At 39.4% G+C, this 20,482-nt stretch overlaps 2 protein-coding genes and 2 pseudogenes across 2 annotated transcripts in view; 3 read left to right on the top strand and 1 right to left on the bottom strand.

Moving 5' to 3' along the window:
- Positions 1–20,482, top strand: part of LOC145656918 (uncharacterized) — a 234,143-nt gene that overhangs the window by 45,346 nt on the left and 168,315 nt on the right. The window lies entirely within an intron of this gene.
- On the top strand, positions 871–3,269 carry LOC113569387 (uncharacterized; annotated as a pseudogene).
- On the top strand, positions 6,578–7,701 carry LOC113591079 (toll-like receptor 13; annotated as a pseudogene).
- On the bottom strand, positions 17,501–19,519 carry LOC118241380 (uncharacterized). The gene is made up of 6 exons (XM_035526264.2): positions 19,469–19,519; positions 18,931–19,287; positions 18,768–18,803; positions 18,466–18,564; positions 18,280–18,311; positions 17,501–17,944 (listed from the first exon to the last, which is right to left on the bottom strand). Exons 1-6 carry the CDS (start codon positions 19,509–19,511, stop codon positions 17,831–17,833), a joined length of 681 nt encoding a protein of 226 aa, XP_035382157.2. The 5' UTR covers positions 19,512–19,519; the 3' UTR covers positions 17,501–17,830.

Raw genomic sequence — 20,482 nt, 5'->3', positions numbered from 1 at the left:
ATATCGTGCTGTGACTTTTACAACAGCTGATGTCACCAAACAAATTTATAGATGTCCATGTCCAAGCCTCCAGTGGGCAAACCAAAAGGTGAGAGCTTGAAAGAAAAACTCCCAGAGAGCATGAGAAAGCAACCTTGAGAAGAACCAAGACTCAAAAGAGGAACCCGTCCTCTAAGGTTAACACTGGACATCACAAGAGCAAAATAAACAATAAAATCAAAAGATGCTTCCCTGAACCAAAGTCATCGGGAGTAGACGTACCTCAGCAGGAAGAGAGGACGCATAATTAGGCAAACGTGTTTTTAACACATTTTTTCAGACAATTCAAATTTTAAAATAATCACTCTTAGGTCTTAAGTGGGTAAGTAGATTGTAAAATTTTAAACTTGAAGACCATTTTATTTATTAGAAGGTAAATATTAATCAACTGGGCTGTTTTTTTTTTTGTTTTGTTTTTTTTTGCAAATGGAAAAGGGAATTTGCTTGTAGAAATGATTTGTTATATAATGAAATGTACAAATAGTTGTATGCCTTCAGTATTTGAAGAGTTTTGAAATATGAACACAGTAGTGAAATAGGCTTTTTCATGCTTATTTCTTAGGACTGCTAAGAATCACTGATGAGCTCTGCTGAACAGTATTGCTTGTGACACAACAGTCTTTGATAACAAAAAGGAGTTTCAAGGAGTATCAAGCAGTATCAAGATTTTCATTAAATTTATGGACATGATGAATTTAAAAAAATACTAGACATATTTTATTGGAATCTACAGTCTTCTTTTGTGTGTTGTCCAGCTGTGCATTTGTCAGTCTGATAAATGGATATTTCCTGAAAGACTGCACTATCAAAGGCTCTTTAAGATCTCAAACTATGAGGGTGCTCTGTTACAAAAGAGGGCTGTGCGCTGTTCCTGAATGCATACCACATGTAGCAAGTGCTGGACATTTCTTACAATCAATCATAAAGAAGAATGACTTTGTACACCTTTTTTACCTTCAAAACTTAAACGTTTCTAACAATTGAATCAAGGAAGTGGAAGACGGAGCTTTCAGAGATTCCACTGCCTTGCAAGAGTTAAATCTCACGCATAACAAACTCACGTTGATCACAGGAGGATTCTTCCAGAATCGGTTTAATCTCACTGTGCTTCGAATGGATGGAAACCTCATTACAAATATTAATCCATTTGCTTTCTCCCTCTTATCAGTCTGGTAATGTTGAATGTGTCAGGAAAATATCTTTGTGACATATACAAAATACAGCCTGTTTTCCAAATGCCCCACATCCAGAAACTGCACACTGGAAAAAATAGATTTTCTTCTTTTCAAACAATACATGTATCAAATACATCCACACAACTGAAAGTCCTGGATCTGTCCCATAATCCATTGCAGTTGTTCAAGATCACAGCTGATATTTTTCCTCACCTTGAAACATTAGACCTAGCTTTCACAAATTACTTAAGAAACATCAACAGACTTAATTTAAGTGGATCACCAATAGCAGCAGAGGAGTTGAAAATGTTGCTGCAAACCTAAGTCTACTCTGGTTAAACTTAATATTTACTACCTAGGGGATCAGACAGTGAAAACCCTGATTAAAACTATCTGCCTGATCAGCTCACTTAGAATGCTTCATTTGCAGTTAAACAATATCAGTTCAACATCAGAGAATGAACTAAATGACTACACAAGTCTGACAGTACTGGATGAAACAATATATCTAACATAACAAAACTGACATTTAAATCAATGAGTAACCTCCAAAGCTTGGATATGTCCCATAACAAACTGAATAACGTTCCTGCTGACATCAGAAATCTGTCCACCTTGGAGGTTCTAGACCTTACCAACAATTTCATAACTACTTTAACATGCTCAGACTTCACCAATTTAACACAATTAAAGAAACTTCAGATTTACAGAAATCCTTTGATCACCCTGGAACGATACACTTTTCAGAGTTTATATAATTTGAAGAGGCTCCTTCTTGGCTCAGGTAGACTGTTTACTTTAAAAGGCTATTTCATGAAGGCTCTCCCTAATCTAGAAGATTTGGAGTTACCACCCAACAAACTAAATATTATCCAGCCAAGTGACTTTGTGTGTTTGCATTTGTGGAGGAAAAATCAGTTGGATTTGAGTCAGCTGTGCAGATGAGTGAGTTTTATTGGTTCTGCCCCTTATGCATCGACGGAGAGAAGCCTCCAACTTCTCTCTCACATGAGTTCATATACCCCCACCATTCCCCGTTGTTCTCTCATGAGCTAATCTCGTGACTCCAGGTGCCAGGCTTCTCAACCATCCTTGAACATTCTTTTCTGCTAAAAACAAGTTGTTACTCCCTGCTGCTGCACCCCTGCCCAGCAACAGTTAAGCGATAACTGTCATACTCCATCACTTCTCTATTCGCATTTCTTGCAGACTGGTCAAGATGAGGGCAAAGGTCACATAAAGGTCACATATTCCTTACTTCCTCCTTTCAGCAAGCACTAAGCATTTTCCCTCACATTTCCCCCTTTGATAATATCATACATTATCACTATCTAACATGTTTTTGCAAATACACTTATTCAACTCATTTGAGGCTAGTCCTCAAACGGGTAACGTGCATAATAATAAAGTTCATGAATGCATTTCTAAACATCAGGATCCATCATCCAGTCGGGAAGAGGGTTTAAGTCTGGTTCCTCATCAGGGTCGAAGTCATCCTGAAGCTGCAGGGCATCTACCTTCCCAATATTGTAGGGAAATGATCACAGTTGTGGAGCGACTAATCGAGCTACAATCCTGGAACAACAGTACAACACACATGGAGCAAAACACAAAAGCAATAACATCACACAGATAATGGGGATGAAAATTTGAAGTAACAGCTGGTCTCATGGGCCCCACTGCTGCTGAGGTTGAGATAACCAAGATTCTACTTCTGGAGGAGGAGGTAGACCATCTCTCATGGCCATAGTTAAATCGGTTAAGTTATGATGACCATCTGGAATGTAAAAACAACAGTCAGTGCCCAACACTTTGCACACTTCCCCTTCCTTTGCTAAAATCGTATCGAGAACAAGCCTGTGTTGAAGGACAGCGGTGCGAATGGGGGACAACTCCTTGTCTTTTGTTCCTAAAGCCACTTCAATTGCGTTTGATAAAGGTCGTGTCTGCCATGCCAGCCCATTTAATTTTTGCAAGGTAGCAGCAGTGCTGCTGCCAGGTAGTAGGGCCCAACCCATTGTTGCCCCCGGGGTCATCCAGGGGTCCCACAGATGATACCCATGCCACCAGTGAGGCATGGTCACTTCTCGTTTTCTCCTGCTTGAGCTTTTGTCCTGAATTGTCTCTGATGGAATAAGGACTCTGATGGAGGGGGGGGGGGGGTGGGGGGTGCAGTACTAGAGTAAAGAAGCAACACCCATCTGGTGGGATGATATGATAGGCATGCCGTTCGCATGCCCAAGAGCAGCCCCGGGCAGAGTTGAAATGTTATCTGAAGTGCGTTGTGTGTCATTGTATGTTATCCTGGTGAGGTAGTTGCTAACCCCCACCCTCGTCCCACCTACTCTACAGAAGCAGGTTTCACCCCTTTTCTGTGGTATTTCAACCCTGATTGTGGGGGGTTTGTACAGCCCTGTTCTTGCTTTGATAGGTGTACCTGCTTGGAGTGGTGCCATTTCGTACTAATGCTCTGGCATGAAGTCGTCTCATGCCTTGTGGAAGGGAACTCTTTCCCAGAGCACCATTTACCATGGGATCCCATTTCAATGGTTTACTTGCTCATTTGAATGCCATGTGGTGACATATCCAGCAGGGACCACTGGTATTCAACTGACTATGATGCAGGAGTGCCAATGCACAGGCTACGTTTCCGTCACATGTGGCTAGCACGTGCTGGGCTAGTCCTGGAGTTTGGGGATGTTCGCCATTGAGGTCAGACTCCTCTGCCCCTAGGTTATCCCCATAAATCCGGTTCTATTTCCTCAGTCATAGACAGTCGCAGACTCTCCTGTGGTGGAGGAAAACTGATCAGTATGGTGAACCTTTTAACCCATCTGTCTGCCCCTGCCGTTTCTACACCACACCAGTACATGTCCGCATCCGAGGGGAGGACCGGTTCAAAGGTGTAGGTCGTGGGTCTGTATCCCCCTGGTCTCCACGGTGCCTTGGTTGCCTTGCACCGAGGTTCCCAACAGGTGGTGGTTACTGCCTCTTTAGCATAACCGTTACCGGTGCTACCATCACAACATCTTTTCAATCACATGGGTCTCTGCACAAATAATTTGGCTCCACGTTTTCTAAGGGAGTGGCACAAGTGATGACCCCTTTGGTGACATTAATGAGGATATATTGGGAGGTGGATATTCCCAATATCTCTGTGTCCAAATTTGCCAGTTTCAATAACAAGAGGAGCAGCATCCTGTTGAGGGGTGAGGGTTAACCACTCTTGATTCCCTCAGGACGAGAGGGCAGCACGTGGCCTTTTCCTCCCTGCTCCCCCCTTAGGTTGGTTACCTTATCACACCTCAGGATCAGGAGCTCTTTTGCAATGCGATGTGTGCATCCAAGTCTTCCTTCCTTGGACCTTGACAGAGGTGAGAGTAGTCAGGAGAACCTGTGCTGGTCCCAGCCACCGTGGTTTGTTTCACTGGCTTCTTCTAAGGTCCTTAATCACCACCCAGTCCCCGGGCTTCAGGTCATGGAGTGGTCTGTCTGCTTCTGTGGGAAGATTCGCCTTCAGCTGGAGCCGACCTGAGAAAGAGATGCATGCAGTCTAATAAAGTAAGAAAGCATGATGTCAGATATGGGGCCTTCCAGCTGGTTAATTGGTCCCATTCCTCTGAATCCTGCATTTGCTGGGCGTCCAAACAGCATCTCATACGGGCTAAGATCGTGTTTTGCCTTTGATACCATCCTCATGCTCATGAGCACCAGTGGGAGGGCCTTAGTCCATGCCAGGCCCATCTCCTGACATGTTTTTGCCAATTTGGATTTGAGTGTGCCATTTTCCCTTTCCACTGCTCCACCACTAGCGGGGTGGTAGGCACAGTGCTGGCGCATGTCTATGCCTTGGTATTTTCTTACCATGTCTAATGCCTGATTTAAGAATGGGGTACCGTTATCACTGGATATTCTTTTGGGAATTCCCCACCTGGGAATAATTTCAGTCAACAAAGCTTTTGCCACCACCTCAGCACCCTGCTCCCCCATAGGAAACACTTCCACCCATTTAGAAATGATAAACACAATAACAAGGCAGTATTTTTTTCCCTTCCCTCAGTGTTAATTCTATGAAGTCCATTTGTAGGTGTTGGAATGGTTCTTGTAGTGGAGGGGGTGCTGCCTGAGGCACTGATTTTCTTCGTCCTGCATTGTTCTGTGCACATATAATGCAGCGGCTACAAAAATGTTTAGAGTAAGCTGTAAACCCCTTTGTATACCAATGTTTCATGATTTGTTGTGTCATCCCCCCTTTGCTTATGTGCAAACGCCCGTGAACAATGGTAGCCATATAAGGAAACATGTAGCGTGGTAGGCAAGGTTTGCCTTCGGGTCCACACCATATTTTATCACTGAGAGTGCATCCAGCCCTTTTCCAAGTGGCCTTTTCTTCTGATGAGGCACTCTGCTGCATTTGGGATATTTGGAGAGTGGGAGTAATGGGAACTGACACAGCTTGCAGTGTCACTGGAAGCCTGGCAGCTCTTTTTGCTGCCAAGTCAGCATGGTGATTCCCTTTTGACACTTCGTCTGTGCCTTTAATATGGGCTGTGCACTTACACACAGCTATAGCAGTTGGTAAGGTGATCGCATCTAGCAGGGCCGCAACAAGGCAATGGTGCTGAATATGTTGCCCTGAACTAGTGAGCATTGGAATACTGAATACTAATTGGAATACTATGCATTGGAATACTGAAAAAGGAGTTAGCTAGGTCCACGACGGTGAACCATTTACTATCGTCTGGCATAGATGAGATGATTTTGTGTGGGTTTGGGACACTTGGGGCTCTTTATCTAACTGCTGTATTGGAGGTCCTATACAAACCTCCATTCGTTACGACCTGGTTTTTTAACACGGAAAATTGGTGTTCATACAGGTGAATCCGGGCATGGCACTATCACTCCTGCATCCAGGAGGTCTTTGAACACTGGTTTAATGCCTTCTATGGCTTCTGGTTTCAGGGCATACTGACGTTGCTTGGGCCTTGGGTGTGATTTTTACTGGTGCTACCCCTTTAATCAACCCAACATCATTCCTCCCTCATGCCCACAACACATTGGGAACCTACTGCTGCTCTACACATTCACTCCAATGTTTGCTTTTGCAAGATAACCAAATAGAAAATATAAAGTCAGGAGCATTTAAAAGTTTACAGAATCTGATTCACCTGGACCTGCAATCAAACAAGATCACTCATACTTCAATAAGATCATCAGTCTTCTCAGGTCTCAAAAATCTGAAGACACTGATCTTAAACAACAATTACATAGCATATGCAAAACAGAACAGACTCAGGCAACCACCATTTAAATATATGGAGTCCTTATATGCTTTAAAGATTTTTAGCCAGGGTAATGGAGGAATGAGAAATCTTCCTTTAAACTTTCTGGAAGGACTGAAATCATTAAAGATAATTTTTGCTGGAAATCTAAGCATTAACACTATATATCCTGACACTTTTATTTATACACCATACTTGTGGCGACTGGACCTCAGCAAAAAATGACTTAAAATCACTGTCTCCAGAAATATTTATACCAGTTAAGAAACTCAGCAGTCTCATGATGATTCAAGTAAAGATACAAACACTGGATTTTCTCATTTAAGCAAGACTTAGCAAATTACAAAGCTTGATGGTTAGAAGAAATTCAATAAATTTGATTAATGAGACTATAATTAAATCACTCTCAAATTTATCCATTTTGCATTTGCAAGTAAATGATTTTTCATGTGAATGTGACAATGCCTGGTTTATTAATTGGGCAATCACCAACAATGAAACACAAGTTTTAAATGCTGATCAAATGGATCTTGATATAAACTTGTGCACTGTTGATGTGGGATTTTTATGTTTTGGTTCCACTGCATTTGCAGTGCTTCTGACCCTGCTCAGTTCATTCCTCTATCACTTCTTGAAATGGCAGGTTGTTTATGGCTACTATCTTTAACTTTCATTTGTTTATGACAAAAGGCAACAGAGAACGCAAAAGCTCCAGGGCTTACAGTATGATGCTTTTATTTCCTACAACACCCATGATGAATTGTGGGTTATGAGAGAGCTGTTACCTCAGCTAGAAGGAGAGCAGGGCTGGAGGTTGTCTCTGCACCACGGGGACTTCCAACCAGGAAAACCCATCATAGATAACATTGTGGATGGCATCTATGGCAGCCACAAGACCATCTGTGTGATCACAGCCACAAGACCATCTGTGTGACTACCTGGAGAGTGAGTGATGTTCCAGAGAGATCCAGGTGGCAAGTTTCAGACTCTTTGATGAGAAAAATAATGTCCTCACCCTGGTGTTCCTGGGGAATATTCCAACATATCAGTTGTCTCCATACAACAGGATGAGAAGACTAATCAAGAAACACACCTATCTCAGCTGGCCCAAATCACAGCAGGGCACCCAGGCCTTCTGGCAGAAACTGAGAGCAGCTCTCCAATCCAATGTGGAAAGCAGGACTCAATTCTGTGAAGACAGCTAAGGTTTTGACAACATCTTGGGTAAACTGGAGCCTCATGTCAAATTTCAAAATCTTAATTAAAACTGGCTCAGAATGTGAAACGTCTTCCTCTGGTCAACACTGGACAGTAAATACATTACAAATAAAGCTGATTTTTCATTTTAACAATTTGCTTTAAATGAACAATAGTACCTTATAAGATTAATGAAATAACTAACCAAGATATCAAGATCTCCAACTTACCCATGAACCCCAAGATCTGCACCATTATTCTAACCTGAGAACAAATTTCCAACAGCTTGAGTAAACAAATAGATTTTCAACCTGGACATATGAACAAAGACTGTGTCTGAGTTCTGAACAATGTCTGGAATCTTATTGCAAAGCTGCAGAGATTTGTGTGAAAATGTTCTTCCCCTGCTTTAACTTTCAGCATTCAAGGTACTAACCAATAACCAGCACCATATGATCTACAAGGGTGTGATGGTTCAGAACAGGAAATAAGTTCACTCAGGTACTGATTGAGTTTTACATGTTTTCTCAGTTGTTCCTGGTGCTGCACTCAGATCAAGCAGAACCACTAAAGACATGTAGGCTTGATGAGAGGATAGCAAAAGATAATTTTTACCAACAGTGTCTTTCATTATGGGATCCTCATCTTGGGATACTGTGAAGGAGTAACAAAAACATCAACCTGGTTAATGGCAGAAATTTATCAATATACCACACACACCCTAATACTGTATATCACACACCTCTTACTGTATACCATACACCTCTTAATACTGTATACCAGACAGCTCATAATACAGATCATAACACTGTATAATATACATCTCATAATACTGTATACCACACAGTTCATAATACTGTATACCACAGAGCTCATAATACTGAATACCCTACACCTCATAATAATGTATACCACACAGCTCATATTACTATATACCCTACACCTCATAATAATGTATACCACACAGCTCATAATACTGTATATCCTACACCTCATAATAATGTATACCACACAGTTCATAATACTGTATACCACACAGTTCATAATACTGTATACCCTACACCTCATAATAATGTATACCACACAGTTCATAATACTGTATACCACACAGTTCATAATAATGTATACCACACAGCTCATAATACTATATACCCTACACCTCATAATAATGTATACCACACAGTTCATAATACTGTATACCCTACACCTCATAATAATGTATACCACACAGTTCATAATACTGTATACCACACAGTTCATAATACTGCATACCACACAGTTCATAATACTGTATACCCTACACCTCATAATAATGTATACCACACAGTTCATAATACTGTATACCATACAGTTCATAATACTGTATACCATGCACCTCATAATACTGTATACCATAATACTCTATAACACACAGCTCATGATATCTATGCTCATGTGATAAGCTTGAATGGAATATTTTACAGCATTTGCTTCAAGGCCTTTACTGCATAACCTGAGTGCCTCTTTTTGACATAAACAAAAAATATATAACTTGTACTTTTTAAACAGACATTGTTTAATGGTCTGTGTCTACTGTAAACATCACCCCGCATTTTTATTATTGACATCACTCCAGACTCACTTCCTTTTTAAGACCTTTCCAGTGCACAGCCCAACTTCTTTATTCTGTTTCTGCAAATATATGCAAAGTTTCTGGGTCAACTCAGAGTGAAACCAAGGCTAAAAGATGTGCAGACATGTTTGTAAAATTTACCTCCACAATGTTGTATTTTTAGATGTTGGACATTTTCTTTCCCTCAATAAGTGGAGTAAAGCATTTAACATCCTAAAACTAACAATGTTATCATTGTTTATTGATTAGCATAGTAAGAAAATTCTTGAAGAAACAACTTTCAGGTAATATATTCAAATAATATATAACGGACCACCATTATAAATTGCTCAGTGATGTTTATTTAGACAGCAAGTGGCATGTGGGAGCAATAAAGGGGCAGGGTGCAGGCGTGAGTCCAGAAACAAAAATACGTTTAATGAAACTGAAAATAATAACGATGAACATGAACAGCTGCTTGAAGACAACAATCAATATGGAAGACAGGCAACGGGAGGAACATATATATGGAGGAATCATGGAAGGGATCGAGGCACAGGAGAAATGAAGGAGAGACTACCTGGTCACAGGTGTGATGAGGAAGAGACTACCTGGACACAGGAAGATAGACGGAGGCTGAGGAGTGACGGGAGTGTTCAGCGGAGCAGGGGGAGTGACAACAGAAGACATGACAAATACAAAAAACTTAAATAATGGGGTTAGCAATACAGATGGCAGAGGCACCGGTACACATCATATGTAAGTGGTAAAATAAAAGAATTAAAAAACCCACTTTCTAAGCATATTTATAAATGTGCATAGATGTATGCTGTATGTATACTGAAACTTTCCGTCTGCTAAAAACTTGTGCATTATTCTAAAACATCTATAATATGTATTGGCAAAAGTATAAAGACTCAAAAAGACTAAAACATTTATGAATACATCTAACAAGCTACCGTGTGATGTCACGAACAATTTGTCAAATGGTTTGTCATCACAGACAAATACATTGTGGAGTCCATAGTGAGATGAAATAACATGTATCCTGTGTTATAGTTTAATTTGGATTAAGTTGTGGCTGAATTTCAGCACCCGGATTCAGACAAAATTGTTGCCATCATTCCACATTGGCATGTTGACTAGATGAAAGTAGTACGTGTGGGTCAAAAAACGGGCCATCACTCATTTGTTATCTGGGTAGGAAACTGGAAAAAACAGCTGAACAAAAGTCAAAACTCACAAGGCCAAATTGGACTTAACACTAACAGGCCCAGGAGAGCTATTTGGTAAACTTGCACAACTAGAAAACCATGTAGAGCAAGGCAGGCTTTGAACCACCACTCTCAGGGTTACTAAGCCAAGTGCTTTCTATCACACCTCATTCTGCCTATGAGGTACTGCATATATAGTTGAGGTGCTGAATCAGATGTTGCAGCAAAGGTCACTACTAGATGGTGTGCCAAGTCTGTATTTGAATATTTCTGCATTAAATCTTTGTTTACTATATACAAAACCTTAACTATCTCACCTGTAGAGAGTATACACACAGGTCTAACCCCAGCTGCAGAGGGTCAGACTGTGGTAATTCTAACAGCTCTAACTCCAGCTGGAGAGGGTCAGGCTGCCAGTTAACTTACAGAGACAAACTTCAAAAGAAATGTGAAGCACTGAAAATGTAGTGTGGTGGTGAATGGTAATCATATTAATGGTGGAAATATGTTTCAGTGCGGTACTTCTTTTAATTCTTACAGTTCCTTTAAGTTTGTTTCTGCTGTTTCAGTCAGTTATCAGTTATTGAGGAGGCTAGTTTGTACTAAATGCAGTGGTTTATTCAGAGTATATTTAGAATGTAGTAGTTAACCATTATTTATCTTGTTTGTTTATGGACCATATCAGCGTACGTCACTGTGATGTCGATGGCACAGAAGGAGCGAGAGGCGAGGTTTCAGTGAAGTAGTCTTTATTGTGGATGTCAATAAAAAAGCAAGAAGGAAAAAAGGAAAAATAGATGCAAACAGAAGTCAGCATTTCTGTGGCACTCGGTAGTCGCTCTATAGTCCGCTAATGCGCAGCACCGACTTCAGGTATCTGTGGGCTTAAATAAAAGTGGAAAACAAGGAACAGCGCAATGGGTTAATAATCAGGTGGTTGTGAGCGGATCAGGTGTGTAGTGAGGTCCTGAGCAGGAGTGGGCGTGTCCCTCTTGCTGCATACGACCGGCCTACCGTGACAGTGACATAATGTCATCTTAGGGGTGCATTAGGACCTTGAGGGGTGTGGTGGATAGGATTTTAGACCACCATCAGAATGTTGTGGGTTTGAATCCTGGCTCTGCCATGCAGCCCCTTTTGGGATCCTGAGCAAGGCCCTTAACCCTCTCAGCTCCAGGTGTGCTGTACAATGGCAGGTACGTCCTCTGACACAAGCTAAAAGAAGCTAAGATATGCAAAGAGAAAAATAACACTGAACAGTACACATGTGTATATGTATTTATGATAACAAATGCATTCAATCTGGCCTAAATCTCAATCTAGCAGTGTACAAACATATTAAACTACACTACTATATACTCAGTTGTGAGCATTACAATTTAAGAAATGTCAGACCGCACCAGGAGAAGCGTTGCATTCTGTCTGGATGCTCTGCCATCAATCAGTAAATGAAGTTTAATTCCACACTGACTGCTGCGTTTTCCTGGGCTCTAAGAGGCCTTCCCAGTTTGATGCCTATCTAAGAGTAAGTTAGGACAGTATTTAAAGGGATATCAAGAAACTTCTCCTATAGAGGTTATGTCCAGCATCATAGTACATTGGTGGAAGAGACATCGGCCTTCCACTGTGGCTCTGGAGGACTTAAAATCCATCAGTCATGGAACTCCTACATGAGCTGGTCCCAGGTTTCTGGGTAGAGCATTAAAGTCCCAGTGGCTTCGCTGCCCTTTGAGTTGTTTTGCTTCCATCTCCAGCTCTGGGAAGACCAGCCACATTCTCCAAACAGGAAGCAACATGGATCACTTCCAGAGGTGATTTATTTGAAGAGTTCTGTTAGTGTCTCGCAAGGTGGTTGTGTATTTATTTTCATATTGGTAGCTTCAGGATTCTCTTCATGTGAATGAAAGGAGTTGAACTGTTCAGCTCCAGGACTCTATCCATCCTCACCCTTAGGCATTATGTTGCTGCAATGTTATAGATATACTGGATATAGTCCACACTTTCGGCCTGAAAAATAACATCTATACCTGAAATACCTGCCAGTCAGCTGGAAAAAGAACAAGCAACCAGGAGTGTTTGAACTGCTCTTAAATAGGCAGGAGGACAAAAATGGAAATTCACATCATTTATCCCTCTGGTGGCCCTCTGCTGGTCCTCTCCCTAGTGCTTACTAACACACCTCATTCAGCTCAGAAGGACTTAATATAAAACTGAGGTGCTGAATCAGGTGTTGTGTCACAGGCTTTCCACTAGATGGCGGGCCAATGCAGCATTTGTTTATTTCTGCATTACTTCTGTTGAAGGTAACATTTCCTGCTAATAAAACAAAACACTTATGAGTCTAAAAACATTCAGATCCTGTCAAAGAAAACAAAATCCACATATACATACAAAATGTGTTTTTGTAACACATATATTGTTATATTTCACCAACAAATGTGACATTTTAAGGCTGATGTTAAAACCTGTAAAATATTTTCAAATATAATGATTTTTTGCTACTAAACTTGTTTGTACACACAGCAGGGAAGTGAAAGTAGTTACTAGTTCATTGTGAGACATTATCTTTTATGTTTGTTTGTCTTTTATGTTTGTTTCATTGTACTGTGCATTCAGAGAGCATTAGCACACTATCATTAACATCATTGTCAAGTTTGCTGACGACACCGTTGTCGTGGGTCTGATCTCGGACAACGACGAGAGGGCCTACCTGGAGGAGATTAAACACCTGGAAAACTGGTGCCAGGAAAATAATTTCCTTCTAAACGTCAGTAAGACAAAGGAGCTGATCGTGGATTGCAGCAAGAAGCAGGAGCGGCACTAGTAGATAGTTTCAGGTACCTTGGTGTTCACATCTCGCAGGACCTGTCCTGGTCCTGCCATACCAGCTCCCTGGCAAAGAAGGCTCGTCAGCGTCTTTACCACCTCAGACGCCTAAGGGACTTCAGACTGCCCTCCAAGGTACTGCGGAACTTCTACACCTGCACTATCGAGAGCATCCTCACGGGGAATATCACAGTCTGGTTTGGAAATAGCACCAAGCAGGACAGACAAGCACTCCAAAGGGTAGTGCGTTCAGCAGAGCGCATCACTCACTCGGAACTTCCTGACCTGCAGACCACCTACTACAAGCGGTGCCAAACCAAGGCCAGGAAAATTGTGAAGGACCCCACCCATCCCAACAATAGACTCTTCTCTCTGTTGAGGTCAGGGAGGCGCTTCCGCTCCCTGAAGGCCAAGACAGAGAGGCTGAAGAGGAGCTTCTTCCCACAGGCCATTCGGGCCCTGAATCAGGGAAACTGATAAACTGTGGGGACCACCACCACCACCACGTAACATGACTGTATATCTGTACATCTGTATATATAGATTTAGATTTATACTCAATTAACCTGTTACAACAACTGTAGATATGGTATTATACAAAATGGATCTGTACATTCTGTAGATTGTGTACATATATACTCAACCATATACATTGTACATTGTGTATATAATCATAATATACATATATTGTACATACATTGTTAATATATTTTTGTACATACATAGAATATATATATTTATCTGTATATATATATATTTTTTTCTCTATGCACCCCTGGTTCTCTTCCTCAGTTTGGACAGAGCACTCTCCACCATTTCACTGCGTGTTGTACTGTGTATGACTATGTATGTGACGAATAAACCGAACTTGAAAAAGCATGTTAAACCTGACATGTCCGTCCAACCTTTCAGTTATAAACACACTATCATTTAAACACAATTTTACTTTCAAAAATTGTACACTTCTGTTTGTCTAATATATATTGTCAGTTACAAAATCTTATAAAAGGCCTGACATAGTTGGTCTCTGTTTTCTGCCTTTACATCTGCTAAAACCTGAAATGCCTGTCAAATCTTTCAGATCTATACACTGTGTTATTTATATACTTGTATATGACATTTTCTTTCAGTAGTGTGAGATGCATGCTGAAGTTTGTTGACCACAGAGATATGAAAGCTTCCCTTCTGTTCTTCAGCTGCATGCTGAGAAGGTCACACTGTGTCATTTACACACTTATTTTTGTCTTTTCTTCAGTTGTGCAAAATGAGCTCTGGTGTATTTTAACCACAGAGTTCAGTCGCAAGCTGAAAAAATGTTGCCAGAGGCCACATTTGAATATTAACCACCAACCTGGTTTATACACAGATCAGTGCAGGGGTAAGAAAGGAAGTTATAATGAGAGTTAGTAGTGTACATAATTTACATAATGTCATGGATTGCTCGCCTCCCACTCATTGTTCCACTTGGGCCACACACGTTACACATAAATGTTTTGAACATGAAAGTGACAATTACTTGTACATCCATTCTTTCATTTTTATTTAGATACATTTAATACATTTATTGTTTCACTTTTTATCTGAATAAATTCTCATAATGTTCATAATGGAACTAAACTAGTGACTCTAGACCCACATATTCATGAGAGAAAATGATAGCAAATGTCATTCCTGTAGATGTAACACTGATAAACGATTTCTGTGGCATTATCGTTTCATTAATAGCAGAATGTAATGCAATAAATTAATGTACAAAACAAATCAGGGTTGTGTCCTAAGCCCCCTGCTCTACTCACTGTACACCTACGACTGCACAGCCACTTCCAGCTCCACCATCATTTTCACGACACCGTTGTCATGGGCCTGATCTCGGACAACGATGAGAGGGCCTACCTGGAGGAGATTAAACACCTGGAAAACTGGTGCCAGGAAAATAATCTCCTCCTAATCTTCAGCAAGACAAAGGAGCTGATCGTGGATTGCAGCAAGAAGAAGAAGAAGCGGCACTACCAACCTGTGAGGATCAGTGGAACCACGGTGGAGAGAGTAGATAGTTTCAAGTACCTTGGTGTTCATATCTCGCAGGGCCTGTCCTGGTCCCGCCATACCAACTCCCTGGCAAAGAAGGCTCGTCAGTGTCTTTACCACCTCAGACGCATAAGGGACTTCAGACTGCCCTCCAAGGTACTGCGGAACTTCTACACCTGCACTATCGAGAGCATCCTCACGGGGAATATCACAGTCTGGTTTGGAAATAGCACCAAGCAGGACAGACAAGCACTCCAAAGGGTAGTGCGTTCAGCAGAGCGCATCACTCACTCGGAACTTCCTGACCTGCAGACCACCTACTACAAGCGGTGCCAAACCAAGGCCAGAAGGATTGTAAAGGACCCCACCCTTCCCAACAATAGGCTCTTCTCTCTGTTGAGGTCAGGGAAGCGCTTTCGCTCCCTGAAGACCAAGACAGAGAGACTGAAGAGGAGCTTCTTCCCACAGGCCATTCGGGCCCTGAATCAGGGAAACTGATAAACTGTGGGGACCACCACCACCATGTAACATAACTGTGATATGTTCAATTACCAGCATGTAACATATAACTGTAAATATGTCAATTGCAAGATGGGACTGTACATTCTGTATATTGTGTACATATATAAATATCCATATATACATTGTACATTGTGTATATAAACACAATATACATATATTGTACATACACTTAATATATTTTTGTATATACATATAGAATATATATTTCACTATACACATCTGTTTTTCTTTTTCCTCAGTTTGGACAGAGCACTCAACCATTTCACTGCGAGTTATACTGTGTATGACTATGTATGTGACAAATAAACCAAATTTGAGCTTGAACTCGAACTTGAAATCAGTAAATATCATTTACAACAAATGTATTAAAATAACTGCAGAAAATGGCTCTCTCAGTAAATGTGCATTAAACAGTAAACCTGTAAAGTTGACATATGTGATTATGGAAAGGGAAGTGAAGAGTGTAAGTAGGAAAATTGGTGTTTGGGTGTTTGTCATGCAGCAAGCAGTGTGTGAAAATAGCTGGAGGTCATAGTCTCATAGGAGACCACAAAGACCATGATGTACTGAAGTCACCCACACATGTTGCCAACACTCTTTGTTTCAAATATGATGTTATATCAAAAGTAATGGACTGAAATATGTTGATATGAAAAATGAAATATGAAGATGACTGAGTAAAAAAATCACCTGATAATTCTTGTTGTTCCTCTTTTTTGTAGAAGACCAAGCTTTCCATTTGTCTGTTTGATTACGTCTGTATTTATTCTGCCTCAAACAGCAACAAAAGGGCTTTAGAACAATCACTTTTAGAACAATCACTACTGTCTCCTCCACCAGATATACTGAGCAATGCAATTTTTTAAAGTTAATTTTATTAATGTAAGGACATGTTTAGAAGTTAAGTCACTACATGTTTCAAGTAACATTCAATTTTGAATTTTTTTTTTTTACAAAGGTGAATAAATACTTTTTTTGAATAATCACAGATTTATGATTAAATTCCAGATTATTTACATTGTGAAGAGAAATTAACTTACGGTATCTTGGCTTCAAAATTTTCTGTTAATATGAACACAGAAATCAGATCTAACTTCTTAACACTTCAGCAAGTGTGATGAGTCAGTAGATATGAAGTAACTCATGTTGTTTTCACATAATATAAAGCCTTTTCATATGATTTACTTAAAAAGAAGATTGAACCAAAAGATCAGTCTGAAGAATACACTTTAATTAAAAAGAATTGATGATTCCAAATACTTATTTCATTAAATTTACATCACAACAAATCCAACTGGGCCTTTTCTGTTTGGAACACATTTATATGCGTATGAGTCACCATAACAACATCATATGTCAGTAATTTAGCTCACATAAAAACATGCATGTAGACACACACGCACATTTTTAGTATGTATAATTTACCCCCCTGCTTTAAGGGTTTTATTTAGTTATAGAGTGAACACATGCTGTCCTATAATACATGCAAAAAAATAAATTAATTAAAAATAAATAAATAAATAAAAAAAGTATATATATATATATATATATATATATATATATATATATATATATATATATATATATATATATATATATATATATATACACACACACACTATTATTCTACACTATGAACAGCAAATTACCATGAATATAAGTAACAAACTCTCCATTCTTGCACTGGTCACATTAACCTTCCGAATGAATCCAGTTTGTGATACATCACATTAACTGCTCAAATGCAGACCTTCAAATAGTCTCTGATGCTTTTGTGTTTGATGACACGAACGCTTTTCTCTGGTTGTGTTTGTCAAAACTAGAGATTACAGATATTAAAAATATGGCAGAGATCATTGCCACTTATGGCTATTGTTGGTTTAAATAATTAACTATGTAAAGCTGTTCTAAACAATGAAGGAATGATGTATAACTTTGTTCTATCACAGTACACTGCTAGTGTCTTACTGAAGAATATACAACCTTAGTGTCCACCACTTCAGTGTGTCTCCCTGATTTCTTGATTTTCTTATCAGAAAACTGTAGAGCAGCATATTTAGAATCTTGCTCCTGCAATAGTACAAAAAACTACAACTAGATGATCAATTCTTTTATCAATGGTGTATTCCTTTAGTCAATACTAATATCCAAATTCACTGTATTATTATAGTCATGAAATTTATTTTAAGATCCGATTCTTTATATATTTTATGATTCCTTATTTGTAAAAGAGCTACTGTTCCAAAGAGCTACTGTTCCATCTAATTTGATCACAATTAGTTGGACTGCTCTTGGAGAAATTTAATAACATGTTAAGTAAATCTTGTCCTAAATAAAGGTGTTCTTTATTTTTCTTTCTTTCCATATATATGTGGGTTTCAAACATCATGTATTTTCATAATTACCTCTTTCTCTTGTTGTACTTTGCAGTCAGTTTCTGTAAGAATCAATCAAAAGAACTTTACTCTATTATTAATATAACATTAACAATATAACATACTGATGAAGTTTTTAGTTTTTGTTCTGAGCTGTATTTTTGAACATGCCTAAAATCATAATGGATCAGTTTTAAACAGCAGTATCAGCAATACCGTCTTGGTATCGTTCTCTCCTCTTCAACATGACTAGAAGAACACTGATGAGAATCACAATCACACCACCAAACACCACCGTCAGCATGAAGTAGACATCTGAAAGGCAGTGAATTGGAGAAGAGATTTAAAGAAAGAAGTTATTTTTAAATCTGTATATGTGACACACAATGCAGTTGAGCTCATTCTTACAGGTCATCCACAGCAGAATAAAACCAAAATGAGAGGATGGTCTGATGCCAATTATTGCTGCATAATAAGCAAAAATAGAATCTTATCAGCAGTAGAATAAGATAGCATACCTTCTTCAGTGCTCTTGAATAGTCTTTCATTTTGCTCTGAAAAAAAATTGTTTACTGATTAAATTTAATAAAGAACATCATAATACAATCGTTTTAATCAATCATGCCATATAAGTGTTCGTTAATGAATAATGTAATGTGATTCTTTTACACTGAAAATCACCTGTCACATGTAAATATGTTGCGTTGCTGAAGGAAATGAGGTTGCTCCACTGAATGCCACAGTAATACAGTCCTGAATCAGTGTAATTAACTGCAGTTATTGTAAGAGACGTGTTCTGGGAGTTTACAGACATCCCCATTTGGTTACTTTGTTTAAAAAAAGAACAAGGCATTGATGTGGAAGATTTTGTATACAACTGGCATGCAACACGATGTGGCACAGAACTGTCTGTGTGCTTAAACCAATATACGTAAGTTGCTCTGGTTTGTTCACACTGGTACCAAATTGTGACATCATCACCAGGTTCTGCCACCAATATTAAAGTGTTTGAAGAGCCGACAGTCACTGGGAGCAAAACTGTAATCCAAAAAATACAAAATGAAAATAAGCACAAAAGATCTTATGGGAACAGTATATAAAACACTCAGTTTTAACTTTAAACACTCTATTGTAATTTAAATTGTTTGCTTTGTCATCTTCAAAACAACAAATATTAATCTCTCTTTTTAATAATTTAAATTAGATTAGTTTTGCTTACCAATGCCATTGAACAGGAGAATCAGACCTGATATACAAATCATTCCTGCTATCAGACATGAAGAGGAAATGTAACTCTTGTATCAAACTGTGCTTTATATAGTTGGAGGTGTGGCTTATGCATTAAATGAAAATTCATAAACTGAAATAATTTCAGTGCAAAATCTGTGTATGTATTCTGCAACACATAAATAAATAGATAATACAGGAAAAATGGAAGTCAGCATACATTCATACAGTATTACATAAGTTCCTGTATATAAACTCCCTTGCCATCTTGCATCATGTGGTCACAGGTCTTCAGTGTCACTGCTGTCAGCCAGCATCATTAAACGTGGTAAAGACAAACACTACTAAAGCTTCTCTTTCTGACCTTTTCTACTAGTCGTTGACAAACAAATACAGGTTGAATCTGAAGGTCACATGGGATTAGCATATGGCTCACACTCCGATAAAAACATTTGTAACATGAATGCACAACATTCTTTGATGTGTAGAACTGACTAGCAACCTAGACCCTAAATAAGACAATACCAATGGTGACCTCAGTCCAGAAGGACACCAGCCTATTGTTTAGGATAGAGGTCCTTCATAAACTGTGTAAGCAAAGTTCTTCTGAAGCCCCACATGCGCAGTTTTTGCCTCCACAAGCCCTACCAGAAATCAGATGCATGTCACATTTAGGCGGAAAATCTGACTTGAGTCTCTTCAATCTTGTAATATTAATGTAACCTTAGTGTTTCAACAAAGGAGCTTTCTGTTAAAAACTGATGGCTAAAAACTGACCCTATTTTACCAACAGACACTCTGCATGTAATCTGAAGGCTTGTTTTAACAGATCTCCTAAAGTGAACTTTTGTGATCAGTAAATACTTGCTTGTGGAAGTGAAAGCCATATCTAGTGAGAACAGTGATCGAGAGGGTTTGATGCAAAGTGTGTGCAAAAAAACAGGGGGGTCCATGCTGAGGTTGGAAAATATTCAGACCACAGTGTGTAAAAGAGCCGAATGGCTAG

This window comes from Electrophorus electricus, chromosome 1 (assembly GCF_041902795.1).
Source record: "Electrophorus electricus isolate QZ-2024a chromosome 1, ASM4190279v1, whole genome shotgun sequence".
NCBI classification, from domain to species: Eukaryota; Metazoa; Chordata; class Actinopteri; order Gymnotiformes; family Gymnotidae; genus Electrophorus; species Electrophorus electricus.
This window is presented reverse-complemented; position numbering and strand designations above follow the sequence as displayed.

Bases quoted from the DNA above. Each gene is read 5' to 3' on its own strand.
- LOC118241380 (XM_035526264.2), bottom strand. From the start codon at position 19,511: ATGATTTGTATATCAGGTCTGATTCTCCTGTTCAATGGCATTG. The intron at 18,804-18,930 runs GTGATTTTCAGT...ATTTTTTTTCAG, and splicing joins AACATATTTACATGTGACAG to AGCAAAATGAAAGACTATTC. The intron at 18,565-18,767 runs GTATGCTATCTT...ACTGCCTTTCAG, and splicing joins ATTCAAGAGCACTGAAGAAG to ATGTCTACTTCATGCTGACG.